Below are 15,396 nucleotides of genomic sequence, written 5' to 3' on the forward strand. Positions count from 1 at the left end.
AGAATTAGATTTTCTGTGCGCGTGTGTAAGTGTGTGTGTGTGTGTGTGTGTGTGTGTGTGTGTGTGTGTGTGTGTGTGTGCGTGTGTGTGTGCATGCGTGCACATAATCAGTTGCAGCGAATCAGAGGAGAGGAGACATCTTTGCCGTCACACGTCCTCTCTGTGTCAGCTTTGTGTCAAAACAATCTGATGGCCTCATAATCATCATAACGCCACAGGAGCTCCTGCCCTCCTTACCGTTGCACACACCCCAGCCACATCTTAGCCAGCCCAGCTGTACAACACATCATCACCGTGCACCTGACGACAGGCTCGCTACATCCCCTCATCGACCCTCTTAGCGCTAGCGGCGGCGTGATCAGCAACGTTACATCCGGATGAGTCGGACGATAAAGGTTGCGGCGGGGGGCAGATAACGCCAAGTAAATCCACCTCTTATTCCAGGCTCCGGGAGGAAGCTCAGCGCTATCTATAATTGGTTCCTTGCCCAGTGAACTGCTGCCTAGACCCCTAGGGAGAGACTAGCCTCTGTTGAATCCCAGCACAAACTCCTTTGGTTTAGCTGTGGGCAAAGGTGGAGAAAGAGCAGGCTTCCTAGCCTGCAGTCACAGACCCATGGGTCTGGAGTCATGCATGGGTCTGGAGGACGGGGCTGCTGGTGTGCTGCACTCTAACTATGCACAGGACTCTGCTGCCCCTTTGATGCCTTTAAGCTACACCTGTTTTTTCAGTCACCAGTGGTATCATACAGTTGGAGGTAATTGGATTCTGGTATTTATTTGGATGCCCTGAATGTGGTAGGTTGTGTAGGGCAGACCAGGGGACAATTGTAACACCCTGCTTTTCTCTTATCAGAAACAAAGCTAGAGTGATGACGGTCATTCTGCACAAGCTCAGTTGTATTCTCTCCCTTTCTAATAGATTTATCCACAAACATTGTTTCAGATGTATGAACATATTTTTTCTACAGTATTTAATGTCTCTTGATTACTGTTCTGGTGGCTACAAATTGACATGATTGACATGTTTCAGAATGGGCTGCTATGGTTGCTAATGTAGCACAGTGTTACAATTGCCATAGAGCCAAGCAGCCGAATCACAGCACTCTCTCTTTTTTTCTCTCTCTTTCTCTCTCATAGGAGTAGACATTACATTGAAATCAAGGTTTGTTCATAGAATTATATCATTTTCATGATATAATAATCATCAATGTCATTAGACCACACAATCCTCAGTTTTAAACGTTACATTTGCCTACTGTAACATCACACCTTTTGGATTCAAATCAATACTGTTCAATACTGTTCTCCCCTAGTTTGTGTAGCATCTACATTTTTCATGTGACGGGTAGCTAGCTCCAGTACATAGTTTTTCTGTTGTGGCAGTAGCGAGCTACATAGCGGCTCTACTTCCTGAACAGCGGCTCTACTTCCTGAGAGTCCTCAGGAAATACCACCTCAAACAGGAGCTGCTTGTGACCTTCTACCGCTGCACAGTGGAGAGCATCCTCACCTACTGCATTTGCGCGTGGTTCTCCAGCTGCACAGCCGCAGAGAGGAAAGCGCTACAGAGAGTCGTGAGATCGGCCCAGAAGATCATCGGCGCCCCCCTCCCCTCTCTGGAAGAGCTGTACAACACACGCTGCCTCAGGAAGGCCTCCAAGATCTCCAGAGACCCATCCCACCCTGGGAACGAACACTTTGTTCGGCTGCCCTCGGGCAGGCGGTTCAGGACCATGTCCGCAAGGACAAATAGACTGAAGCTCAGCTTCTACCCTAGGGCCATTCAGGCCCTGAACACAGCAAAGACCTAAGTTCTAGGCCCTGGACAATCTAGACAATTTGATGGCAGCTACTAGATTGAAATCAAGTGCAATACTGAAACACAACTGTGAACATTTCAAACCTGCAAACTGCGACACTTTAAATGAATGTGCAATAATACTATGTGCAATATGACAACCCTCGTGCACATAAGGTTCAGAGATAGGAAATGTTAGGATATTTATAGCATAGCATAGAGTACAGCACAGTGTTTTATTTGTATAGTATAGTATAGTGGATAGTGGATATAGCCTTTATTTATGTAAACCAGCTCTTTTCCCTTCTTGTTTTTAGTATTTTTTTCCTAGCACCAGGGGAGTCCCCCCTCACAAATTTCGTTGTATGGTACCTGTACTATATTAATGACAACAAAGACCATTCATTCATTCATTCATTCATATTTTTACTGTTGTAGCATAGCTAGCTACTGTAGCGTCTGTTCCTATCTGCCTGTTCCCCGTCATCACAGATTCCATTTGGCTCCCAGACAATCCCAGAGAGAATCAGGATGCCTGCCAACTCCTTGTGGTGTGGAGGAGAAGTATGTGTGGAGGAGAGGTAGGTAATTTGAGCCTAGCCGTACACATCCCATATGTCAACAAAAACAAACAATACAGTATAATAACTCCTCATTACATGTTTTATGAAGAGGTACAAATAAGCGATTCTTTAAGAAAATACAGTTTCTGTCTGAAAAATAAATAAAATAATGTTTTTCAGTAATCATTTGTTACATTTGTATAGTATAGACAAGGACGGAGAGGTAGATGGGGAGGTCTGCTTTCTCCCGTTATATATCTCTGTCGAGGTACAGTATGCCCTTTTGTTTTTATGAATAATGGTTGACGTCCATGATTACCTACGAGGGAGGATGGATAGTGGGTTGTGAGAGATATGCTGTGGGTCTGAATTATACACACCACCATCAAAGGATGCAAGATGGCTTAACCCAGTAGACTGTGGACTTAAGGTACAGGACAGAGAACTGTGAAAAGGCTACAGACTCACCCATGTGGTAAGTCTTAGGATGATACACTTGTATTGATTCACAGGGGAGTCGATTTCTTCATGAACCCCTTTGCTTTCTCAAAGTCAATAAATTGGCATGAATACCACAGAATAATGTACAGTGGGGAAAATAAGTACTTCACCCCCTGCTGATTTTGTGAGTTTACCCCCTTACAAAGAAATGAACAGTCTATAATGTTAATGGTAGGTTCATTTTAACAGTGAGAGACAGAATATACAAGAAATCCCAGAAAATCAAATGATATGAATTTCGAAAAAATATGTGTGTTTTATTGAGTAAAATAAAAGTATTTAACCCCTTATCAACCAGCAACAACATTCTCATGGGGGACTTCAATACAAAGATTGGCAGAGACAACACAGGCTTCGAAAAAGTGATGGGAAAGCATGGCCTAGGAGAAATGAATGAGAATGGAGAGAGATTTGTGGACACCTGTGCCCTGAACAACCTGGTTATCGGAGGAAGCGTCTTCCCACAAAAGAGGATCCACAAGGCAACCTGGGTATCACCGGATGGAGTGACCGAGAACCAGATAGACCACTTCTGCATAACCAGCAAGTTCAGGAGATCACTACAGGACCTGCGAGTAAGGCGAGAAGCAGACATAGCATCAGACCACCACCTACTAAGCGCTACGCTCAAGTCGAAACTGAAGAAGCACTGGATGGAAACAACATCAAAGAAACAGAAATTCAATGTTCAAAAGACACACAGACAAGAGAAGTGTTCACACTGAAGCTGAAGAACAGATATCAAGCCTTGCAAGATCTAAGCAGTGACGAAGGAGACCAGCAAGACCAATGGGAAAGGATAAGGGAAACCCTCATAACAACATGTAAGGAAGTGATTGGAATTAAGAAGAGAAACCATAAAGAGTGGATATCAGCAGAAACACTACGCAACATAGAAGAAAGGAGACAGAAAAAGACAGAAGTTAACAACAGCCGAACAAGGGCAACCAAGACAAAAGCCCAAATAGAGTACACTGAGGCAAACAGAAAGGTCAAAAGAAATGCCAAGAAGGACAAGCGAAACTATATCGACAACCTGGCTAAAGAAGCAGAAGTGGCAGCAGCAAAAGGAAACATGAAGGAACTGTATGACACCACCAAGAAACTGTCCGGAAAGTTCAGCAGACCAGAACGACCAATCAAAACAAGGAAGGAAAGACCATCACTAGACTGGACCAACAGCAAGAGGGATGGGCAGAGTATTTTGAAGAACTCCTGAATAGACCGACACCACCTAACCCCCCGGACATTCAACCTGCGGAGACTGACATAGTCATCAACTGTGGAAAGCCCAGCAAGCAGGAAATCCAACAGGCCATTGCACAACTAAAGAATAGTAAGGCAGCAGGACCAGACAACATCCCTGCCGAGGCACTGAAGGCAGACATAGACACCTCGGTAGAGATGCTACACCCGCTGTTCGAGAAGATCTGGGAGGAAGAGGAAAGGCCAACAGATTGGAAAGAAGGCTACTTGGTCAAAATACCTAAGAAAGGAGACCTCAGCCAATGCCACAACTACAGAGGAATCATGCTTTTATCAGTGCCAGGAAAAATCTTCAACAGAATCCTCCTCGAACGAATAAAGAAAGCGGTGGATCCGCAGCTAAGAGACCAGCAGGCAGGCTTCCGGCCCAATAGATCATGTGTGGACCAGATTGCAACCCTCCGAATCATAGTCGAGCAATCATTGGAATGGAACTCTCCACTATACATGAACTTTGTAGACTACCAGAAGGCATTTGACAGTCTCCACAGAAACACCCTCTGGAAATTGCTTCGACACTACGGCATACCAGAAAAGCTTGTCAACATCATGAGGAACTCCTATGAAGGAATGACCTGCAGAGTCATACACAGCGGGCAGCTCACACGAAGCTTCCAAGTGAAGACCGGAGTAAGGCAAGGCGGTATACTGTCCCCCTTCCTCTTCCTCCTGGCCATCGACTGGATATTGAAGACCACAACGGCACAGAGGAGAAACGGGATCCAGTGGACACTCACAACACAACTGGACGACCTAGACTTCGCAGACGACCTTGCCCTACTATCCCACAGTCGACAACAGATGCAGGAGAAGACGAACATACTGGCAGACACCTCAACACAACTAGGCCTCAACATCCACTAAGCAAAGACCAAAATACTAAAGATCAACACAAACAACGAAGACCCAGTAAACCTGGAGGGAACAGCACTCGAGGAAGTAGAATCCTTCACCTACCTAGGTAGCATCATAGACAAGAAGGGTGGCACGGAGCCAGATGTCAGAGCAAGAATCAGCAAGGCAGGGGCCTCATACATCCAACTAAAGAACATCTGGAGCTCCAAGGTAATCAGTCAGCGGACAAAGATCAGACTCTTCAAATCCAACATCAAGCCAGTACTCCTATACGGATCAGAGACGTGGAGGACAACCAAGATCACAATGACTAGAGTGCCTAGTGACTAGTCATCCATCAACAGATGCCTGAGGCGGATCCTGAACATCCACTGGCCAGATACCATCAGTAACAACGATCTCTGGCAGAGAACGGGCGAACAACCAGTGGAAGAACAAATCAAGAGAAGAAGGTGGGGATGGATCGGCCACACACTATGCACCACCAGACAGGCCCTTTGATGGAACCCCCAAGGCAAAAGGAAGAGAGGCCGGCCCAAGAACACCTGGCGCAGGGACTTGGAGACAGACATCACACAGAGTGGACTGACATGGAAACAGCTGGAAAGTAAAGCACAGGACAGAGGACCCTGGCGAACTGTTGTCGACGGCCTATGCTCCTCCAAAAGGAGCGATAGGCGTAAGTAAGTAAGTATCAACCAGCAAGAATTCTGGCTCCCACAGACCAGTTATGTGACCACGAGGCACACAGATTAGTTCTCTCACTTTAAGAAACTCCTAATCTCAACTCAGTGTTTCCTCTATATGCATTTATTGGTGGCGGGCCGCCACGAATGAATTTCCTCCGCCACTAATTGATTCAGTCCACTAAGTGCACGATTTGTCCCAAAAAAAAGAAAATCCACCTCTGAACATTCTAGCTGATTAAAATATATCTGATCCTAGATCAGCGCTATAATGGATGTTGACTAAAAGTGCACCTAAATCCACGCCCATCTCTCTCTAACCGCTGATCCAAAATCAGATTAATGACATTAAACATTCAGTTGACGACGTGACACAAGGGCTACTCCTGATTGGTCTAAATGTGAACCATCTAAAAGATACAAAAAGCTGATCTAGCTAGCTAGGTGCACAAATAAGATATCACATTAAATAACTTCGAAAAATTAAACGAAAACAGCGACAGATGGATGGATTTTTCAAGAAAAAAGATGCCCCAGACACTTCAAACATTGCTGAAGCTAGCAGTGGCTATGAGCGATCCGAAACTGCATGGCTGGCAGGAGCAAAGGAGCTAGGTGGTGGATCAGCTAACAACGTTTATGGCGGGGTACCACCACCACCAGCTACAACTACAGCGGGAGAACAAGCGGGTGTGAAGGAGAGCCATCACCATCGGCTAGCTGTGTTGGTGTATCAGCAGACATTAGCAAGTCAAAAAACGATTCTTATGTGCGTCACTTTAGCAACGACACAGTATTGTCAAGGGGAAAAGAAGGGGAGTCGATTTTTTTATTGACAACGGAATTACATGCTGGAAAAACATGCAGCTAAAATTCAGGGAACATTTGGACAATAAGAGACACATGGGAGAGGTACGGGAAAACAGGGCTCATGTGGGTGTCATCAAAGGTAAGAGTTGGTTTTCTTTAACTCAGCTGATACTCAGCTGTTTACCGAATGCTCCATCTGACTGTGATTTTACTTGTGTAATGTGGTGGGTATAGCTGATGATCTTTGTATGTGTGTGTATGTGACTGTCAGTCACAAGTTTATATTCTGTATATATTTTTTAATTTTTTTTGCCATCCTCCCTCTAGTTTTGGTTGAAATTAGGTCGTTGTTTTGAGCGCGCATGCACGCGAAAAAAAAATGTGCGCGCTATGGGCGCGGACAGGGCTCTCCGCCACTAATGTAAAAATTCCTGGAGGAAACACTGCAACTTGTAACCTGTATAAAAGACACCTGTCCACAGAATCAATCAATCAATCATTCCAACCTCTCCACCATGGGCAAGACCAAAGAGTTGTCTAAGGACATCAGGGACAAGATTGTAGACGTGCACAAGACTGAAATGGGCTATAAGACCATTGGCAAGCATATTGGTGAGAAGGAGAAAACTGTTGGTGCAATTATTCAAAAGTGGAAGAAACACAAATTGACCATCAATCTCCCTTGGTCTGGGGCTCTACGTAAGATGTCACCTCGTGGGGTGACGTTGATCATGAGAAAGGAGAGGGATCAACCCAGAACTACACAGGAGGAGCTTGTTAATGATCTCAAGGCAGCTGGGACCACAGCTGAAACATTAAACATTATGCTTTGGGGCTGTTTCTCAGCTAAGGGGACAAGACGACTTCACCGCATCGAGGGAAGGATGAACGGGGCCATGTACCATGAAATATTGGGTGAGAACCTCCTTCCCTCAGCCAGGACACTGAAAATGGGTCGTGGATGGGTGTTCCAGCATGACAATGACCCGAAACATACGGCTAAGGCAACAAAGGAGTGGCTCAAGAAGAAGCACATTACGGTCATGGAGTGACCTAGTCAGTCTCCGGACCTTAATCCCATAGAGATCTGTGGAGGGAGCTGAAGCTTCGAGTGGCCAAGCGACAACCTCCAAACCTTAAGGATTTGGAGAGGATCTGCAAAGAGGAGTTGGCCAAAATCCCTCCTGGGATCTGCGCAAACCTGGTGACCAACTACAAGAAACGTCTGACCACTGTGCTTGCCAACAAGGGTTTCTCCACCAAGTACTGAGTCATGTTTTGCTAGGGGGTGAAATACGTATTTTACCCAATAAAACACAAATAATTTTTCAAAATTCATATAATGTGATTCTTTTATTTTATTTTTATATATATATATTCTGTCTCTCACTGTTCAAATTAACCCACCATTAAAATTACAGACTGTTCATTTCTTTGTAAGGTGGTAAACTCACAAGATCAGCAGGGGGTGAAATACTTTATTATTTTATCATATTTGATATGATATATGCTAATATTTTATCTGTGACTGTGACTTGTGACATGGCAGTAGCTTAAAACGAATGAGCACATATACCAATGTTTTCACTTGTGTAGAGTGGGGAATTCTCAGGTGGTACTCACATAAAGTAGATTGGGTATCCACCCTCAAAATACCAGCAGTACTTCTTGGCCTCTATGCACTGAAAAGGGAAAATTAGAGAGGAGAGAGAAAGATATTTAGTATTCCATGTATTCTCTATAAATAAAAAAAGGAATAGAACCATCCTTCTCTCTCTCTCTCTCTCTCTCTCTCTCTCTCTCTCTCTCTCTCTCTCTCTCTCTCTCTCTCTCTCTCTCACACACACACACACACACACACACACACACACACACACACACACACACACACACACAGGCCATGCTTCACCCACAATGTAGACTACACTTTCTCTGAGGTGTTGACTCTGAAGTATGAATTTTGACGAGTGAATTTGGGTATCCATAGTGGGCATCCCACCCCACACGCCTTGGCAGCAGATCCAACTGTCGAAAATACACCCCTCTCCAGAGACACCCCTCTCCAGACACACCCCTCTCCAGACACACAATCTCCACAACATCCCGAAAGGAGTTGTTAGGAGAGAACCGTCCTAATGGGAATCAAATAACCACTTCACAGAGATAACAGATACTGTCACAAACAAAATGAGTGTGGCCATTGGGTCTGAGACTGTTTAAGTAGGATTGAAGGCTGGGATGGAATTGAACTTCCAAATGGCGGTGTGTGGAATGGTTCTGAATTTGGTTCTTCACAGAAATCTAGCCTGTTTGTAAAGTTAGCACCCAGTGGGCCCAGAGTAAAATCTAACCCTCTGAACCCCATTCCCTGGCTTTTTTTATACATACACTGACTGAACACTTTATTAGGAACACTATAATAATGCTGTTCAGGGGCGGATTAACGCACAGGCTGACCAGGCTGACCCAGGCTGACCCAGAATGACCAGGCTGCAAGCCTCGGCGCCCCGCGGGCGCATGGGCCTCGGATTGGCCAGGCTTCTTTATTTTTTATTTTTTATTAATACTTAAGAGAAGTTTGAGAGAAGGCTGTTCCGCTGGGCCGTTGGTATTTGTTTCGTTTTAGTACAATTATGATATTGAATTAATTTAGGATAAAGTACGATAGGCTAGTTTGTAAATATTACGCCTAACTTCAATAGTGGTCCGCTGCAGCTCCGACCTGGATGTTTGTGCTGCCTGGAGCATCAATGATGTAGCCTTGCAAATAAAAAGCTTGACCCCTATTGGCCCATCAAAACTTGTTTTGTAATAAATCAGCTCATTGGGCAGATGTGTACGTGACAGGTGGTTCATAACGCCAGTTTGGTTTTCAAATGTCAATACCTGGAGCATAGCTGCAAAAAATCAAAAATGTACAGGATATTTTAGTAAGACAGCCGAATCTTCACCTAGACAATAAAAAGAGCCACCACAGTATGGAGTTTATCTTGAGCCTAATTAAATCAAAAGCAAAGAAATATTTTGTGAGAAAAAAAATCCACTTTGTAAGCAAAAACATAGATCCGTAAGCAAAAACATAGATTTGCACAAAAACAACAGGTTTGCAAAACATGATGTTTGCCAAACAACAGCTTTGCAGAACATGAGATTTGCAAAAAAGTTCAGAGTACAGTCAGGGCGGGACCTACAGCAGAAAGAAGTAACGCACGTCCCTATTGGCCAGTGTCGATCCGAGTGATAGCTTAGCAACATCCAATCCAGTACGAGACAAGGCGGAGGGCGGGCACTTAAACGGAAGTCCTTTCTTTCAGACAAAAGTTTCCCCGCCAATCCTCAGAAGAAGCATTGATGCTGTCATGCCCAATCGTGGCAATACCAAATCTTGACCGGGCCATCAACGGCCCTAATCGTTCGAACGCTGTTGCTAATCGTTCGAACGTTTGACGTGCGTTCCAGACTAGGGCCAAAATCTGTCCGCCTGTGACATCATTCTACTGCTCTGTGCTTACTACCACAGCAGATGAATGTGTGTATCTTAAACGGCGAAGACAAATGTAATCTTCTTGCACTTGAATAGCATTAAGGTTGATGCAGGCTCCCTAGTCAGCTATGGCTGATATAATATATAACATTTTATATGAAAACACCTGCTAGCATGCTAATTTCACACGTAATTCGTTCCGCTAACGTAGTACGGAGTTGGCTAGTTAAATCACATCACAGTGATAAATATAATTCCATAACTGCATACTACTACGGAGCACACACACACACACACACACACACACACACACACACACACACACACACACACACACACGCACACACACACACACACACAGAGGAAATCAGTTGGCTAGTTAAATCACTTCACAGTGATAAATATAATTCCATAACTGCATACTACTACGGAGCACACACACACACACACACACACACACACACACACACACACACACACACACACACACACACACACACACACACAACGCGTAATCAGCAGGAAGAGAGCGCGGAGAGCATCTCGGGTTGGGAGAGCCTATAAGACCCCGAATATCAAATAAAAGCAGAACGGAATAAACATTATTAAATACAACGTTATAATAATGTTTGTGTGCAGCACTACAATCCCATATTACGGGGCTTCAGCTGGACAACGGGGCTATTTCCAGCTCCATTCACATCGAATAGCCATAGTGCTTGCAGTGTGCCTTGGTGACTGTATTCGGAAAAGTGGAACTTTACGCACGCTGATCAAAGGTACTGTGGTAAACCTACTAGGTGCCATACAACCACTCTCCGACTCCAGTTTGGGGCGCTCCTAACATTTTTTACCACGATCACGCTTTTCTTTAATCACATACACACAGATCCGGGCGCTAATTTCAGCTTGCGTTCCATTCCATCAATGTGGCTCAAATAATTTGCTGCTTGGTTGCTATGCAACCAATCCTTCTGAACAAACCTGGTAGCGAGCAGGTTTACAGGCTGGTTTAGGTAATACGTGCGTCAAAAATGTCTCACAGGCGGAAACTACATCCCGAACGACAGTTCCGTCAAGTGTCTTTTAGGAAATATTAGTTCCCACGTTTTACAATACTGTAGATAGATAGATAGATAGATAGTTTGACTGTGTGATAGATAGATAATTAGATATTTTGAAAGTGTGATCGATCGATAGATAGATAGTTTGATTGTGTGATAGATAACTTGATATTTTGAAAGTGTGATAGATAGATAATAAAAAAAAGGTTTGTCTATTAACTTGCATTGCCATCATCACAGTGGTGTGTTTGGCGCAGGGGTTAAGGCAGCCAGCTCAAGGGCTGAAGGTTGGCGGTTCAATACTTGATTTAATTTAATAGTTTATTTTTTTTACATTTAACCGAAGCCTTCATGCAAATCGATTTACTATATATATATATATATATATATATATATATATATATATATATATATATATATATATATATCTGTCTAAGTGAATCATCTAACCCTAACCCTATCAGTAATCATAAGAAAAAATAATCTATGCCAAATCCAGGGTCCAGTAAGAAGAACATCATTTACTACTCAGAAAGGCTTCAAACACCATCGTGTCAGTTCTTGTAAATTAGCCTACACCATCATTGTATAGCCTACATACTTTTTTAGATGATATTTTAGATTACATTCAGACAACGAAATGCAGTAAAAAGTGTGTCAGAAGAAGGATTTGAACCACCGTCTTAAAATGACAAATTAATACTATGGCAGTGGTCAATACCACTATGCCATCGTGACAATATGTAGCCTGCTGCTGATATCACCACAGTCAGTGTTTCCTCTATATGCATTGATTCGTGGCAGGCCGCCACGAATGAATTTTCTCTGTCACTAATTGATTCAGTCCACTAAAGCCCGGTACACACATAAGGATTTTCAAAATCTTAACAGATTTTTTTATCTGAGACAGACCCCACACATGAAGATAAAAAATCTTGGATTGAAAAGCCTTGATCGTATTGTGTGTGGTGTGCGCCGATATTCCCATCCGAAAAGAAGAAGTCCGCTCGCTTCTTGATTGGCTACATTCCATCCACGTCACAATCGGACTCGCGAGGGTTGCCAGATGGGATTGACATTTTCCACCCTAACCACAGTCTAAAACCGCTAATTCCACCAAAAAAACCCGAGCCCATCTGGCAACCCTAGTCGGGAGTTGTCGGGAGTCGGGAGTTGCCCACACACATAAAGATTTTTGGTCGTAAATATTGAACACATACAACATTTACGATTGTCTGCCCCGACCATTTTCATCTTGGTATTTGATCACCTGCTATATAAAACATTGCCGCTCGGCTTTAATGGTTTAACCGCTATTTATTTTATTTATTTTTGCCACCCTCCCTCTAGTTTTTGGTGAAATTGCGTCGTTGTTTTGAGCGAGCATGCGCGTTTCATGCGCGTACACGCAGAGAAAATCGTGCGCGCGACGATTGGCCTCACCGCTACTAATGTGAGAATTCCTGGAGTAGTAAATATTAAAATATTAAAATATGAACATATAACAATAACTGGGGCTAGTATGACCTACGCATTTAATCGGTCAGCAATTTCTTGCCAAACCATTTCCCTCGCCTTGTTAATTGCGGCAGTATTGCACTATTATTTTTCGTCTTCATAAAGATCAATAAGTAGACCGCTGCGTAATAAGTGGGACCGGCTAGTATCTTCATTTCGACAGTTTGACTCTTCTGGGCTCTTTATGTCTGCGTGCACACGCTCAAATCAAGTATTTCCAAACCGGTGTTCTGTGAACACTGATGACACAAGGCTGATCCTCGTTCGAGGAATCACTTGAGGCTTGAATCCCAATCACGAGTTGCCTGAACGCGGCTTTTATTTTAATCGCCGATATACAGTACTAATCCAACGTACGTGGAATAGCCCCCTGGACACTCCTGGTAAGGTGTGTATTAACATATCATTAATAGTGTTTGGAAACCTCAGATAAAAGAGTGCCTCGGGGCTCCAAAACAAAAAGAGATGTTTAAATTCTGTATGAGGTGATTGTAAAGACCATGGTATGGGTGCTCAAACACCTCTAGATTACAGTTTTGAATCTCTTTTTTGTTTTGTAATGTTTTGTGTAAGATTGATCTTAAGAGGTGTAGAGGGGTTGACATACTTGATCTCTATCTCCTGCATCTCTCTGATCTTTTAGTAGAACCTCTGACTCTTATTTCTAACATGACAGTTCTCTCTAGAATACCATTCCTAAAGTGTGGAAGGCAGCAAATGTACTCCCTCTTCATAAGGGGTTTTGTTGACATGAGTGTGCTCTCCAGTCATCCCTATCCCAGTGTGAGTGGGGCATAATTGGTTGATTGACACCAGCTGTGTGACATGAATGATTGAGCCAGCTGATCCTATATATGTGACCATTCCCACAATAAACGTTGCTTCCTTGATAACATGAACCCTGTCTGACAGCGTATGATTCCTCCGTTCAGTGTGTAGTCCGATCGTTATGGTCTTAGCCAATACGCAATAACCAACGTTTAACAGGTTATGGGCCCAGAGTGCTACCATGGCGAGACAATCGGAAAGAAGTTCGCGTTGGTCTCGACTAGCGTTTGACGGAGATGAGGAAAGGTACGAACTGTGGGAAACAAAGTTCATGGGCCATCTCCGGCTACAGAAACTGAAAGACACTCTCAGAACAGACCTTCCCCAGCTTCGGCTCAGGAGTTGAGAGAAGATGAGGAGAAAAATGCAGAGATTTACGCAGAGCTCATTCAGTTTCTAGATGACAAAAGTTTGTCGCTCATAATGCGAGACGCACCAGATGACGGACGGAAAGCCCTAGAGATATTGCGCAATTATTATGCGGGTTCAGGGAAGCCAAGGGTTATAAGTCTCTATTCAGAGTTGACCACACTGCAAAAGTCTAACAGTGAAACAGTGACCGACTATATCATTCGTGCAGAAAGGGCAATAACTGCACTGAGGAATGCAGATGAGACTTTGAGTGATAGCCTACTTGTGGCTATGGTATTGAAAGGACTGCCCGAGTCATTTAAACCCTTTGCGATACATGTCACACAGAGTGACGAGACCATGCCTTTTTCTGTGTTTAAAACTAAGCTCAGGAGTTTTGAGGACACTGAGAAAATGCGCGTAACGGCGTCGGAGGACAATGTTATGCGAGCCCAAGCCCTGTCTGACCGGGGTGCCCAGAACGCCCAAAGCGCACGTAGCCAGAGCGCACAGCGAACAGACATTGTGTGCTACAAATGTGGCCAAAAGGGACATATCAAAAGGACCTGTCGACGCAAGGTGTGGTGTAACCACTGTAGGAGCTCCACACATCAAGGAGCCGCCTGCAAAAGGAGACCGGACCAGGACGACGCGCGAGGGGTGTCCGAGCAAGTGAGTGGTCATGACAACACTTACGCGTTTCTGGCTAAGGACAAGCCAGGACGCAGTGTTACGAGGGGCCTGATGGTGGACACCGGTGCGACTGCGCATATTATCACCGACCTGGCCAGGTTCAAGGTGTTCGATGACGGTTTCCAGGCCGAGACGCACTGCGTGGAGCTGGCGGACGGCACGAGGAGCAAAGGGGTCGCAGAGCGCAGAGGAGATGCGGAGGTGTGCTTGATGGACAGCCGAGGGAGGCGACTGACTACAACGCTGCGAGGGGCGCTGTACATCCCCTCATTCCCCCAGGACATCTTCTCGGTGAGAGCAGCCACAGACACTGGGGCAACTGTGATCTTCAGAACAGGAGAAGACATTCTACAGCACAGAGACGGTACTGCATTTCACATCCATGAGCATAATAGACTATATTATTTGCCCACAGTGGATGACCAATGTGATCAAAGTAAGAGCTGTTTTGATCTAAAGACATGGCATGAAATTCTAGGACATTGTAATTTTGAGGATGTTCTGAAACTCCAGAATGTTGTTGATGGTATGTCAATTAAGGGAAAAATTGATAAGTCTAACCTGAACTGTGAAGTGTGCACTCGGGGAAAGTTTGTACAGAGCTTCAACAGGAAGCCTGATAGAAGGGCCAAAAATGCTCTAGAGTTGGTGCACACAGACCTAGCGGGTCCAATTGACCCAGTGTCCATAGATGGACATAGATTTGCACTTTCGTTCACAGATGACTATACTAGTACTGTGTTTTTCTACTTTCTTAAGCACAAGAGTGATACTGTACAGGCGACAGAGCAGTTCATAGCTGACACCGCCGTGTATGGTAGGATCAGACGTATCAGGTCAGATAATGGTACTGAATTTACAGGGAAAGAGTACCAAGGGCTACTGAGAAGAAATGGTATCAGACATGAGACATCATCTCCATATTCGCCACATCAGAATGGCACTGCAGAACGCCAGTTTAGGACTCTCTTTGACAT

The 15,396-nt window shown here is 44.4% G+C and overlaps 1 protein-coding gene across 1 annotated transcript in view; it reads right to left on the minus strand.

Moving 5' to 3' along the window:
- vopp1b (VOPP1 WW domain binding protein b) overlaps positions 1–15,396 on the minus strand; it is a gene marked incomplete at both ends in the record, with an annotated part of 102,838 nt that overhangs the window by 50,711 nt on the left and 36,731 nt on the right. Inside the window, one exon of the mRNA XM_080544384.1 lies at positions 8,105–8,163. Within this exon, the coding sequence (XP_080400510.1) occupies positions 8,105–8,163 (59 nt within the window). The remainder of the gene's footprint in view (positions 1–8,104; positions 8,164–15,396) is intronic.

This window comes from Nansenia antarctica (assembly GCF_963989245.1).
Source record: "Nansenia antarctica genome assembly, chromosome: 13".
Classification (NCBI taxonomy): domain Eukaryota; kingdom Metazoa; phylum Chordata; class Actinopteri; order Argentiniformes; family Microstomatidae; genus Nansenia; species Nansenia antarctica.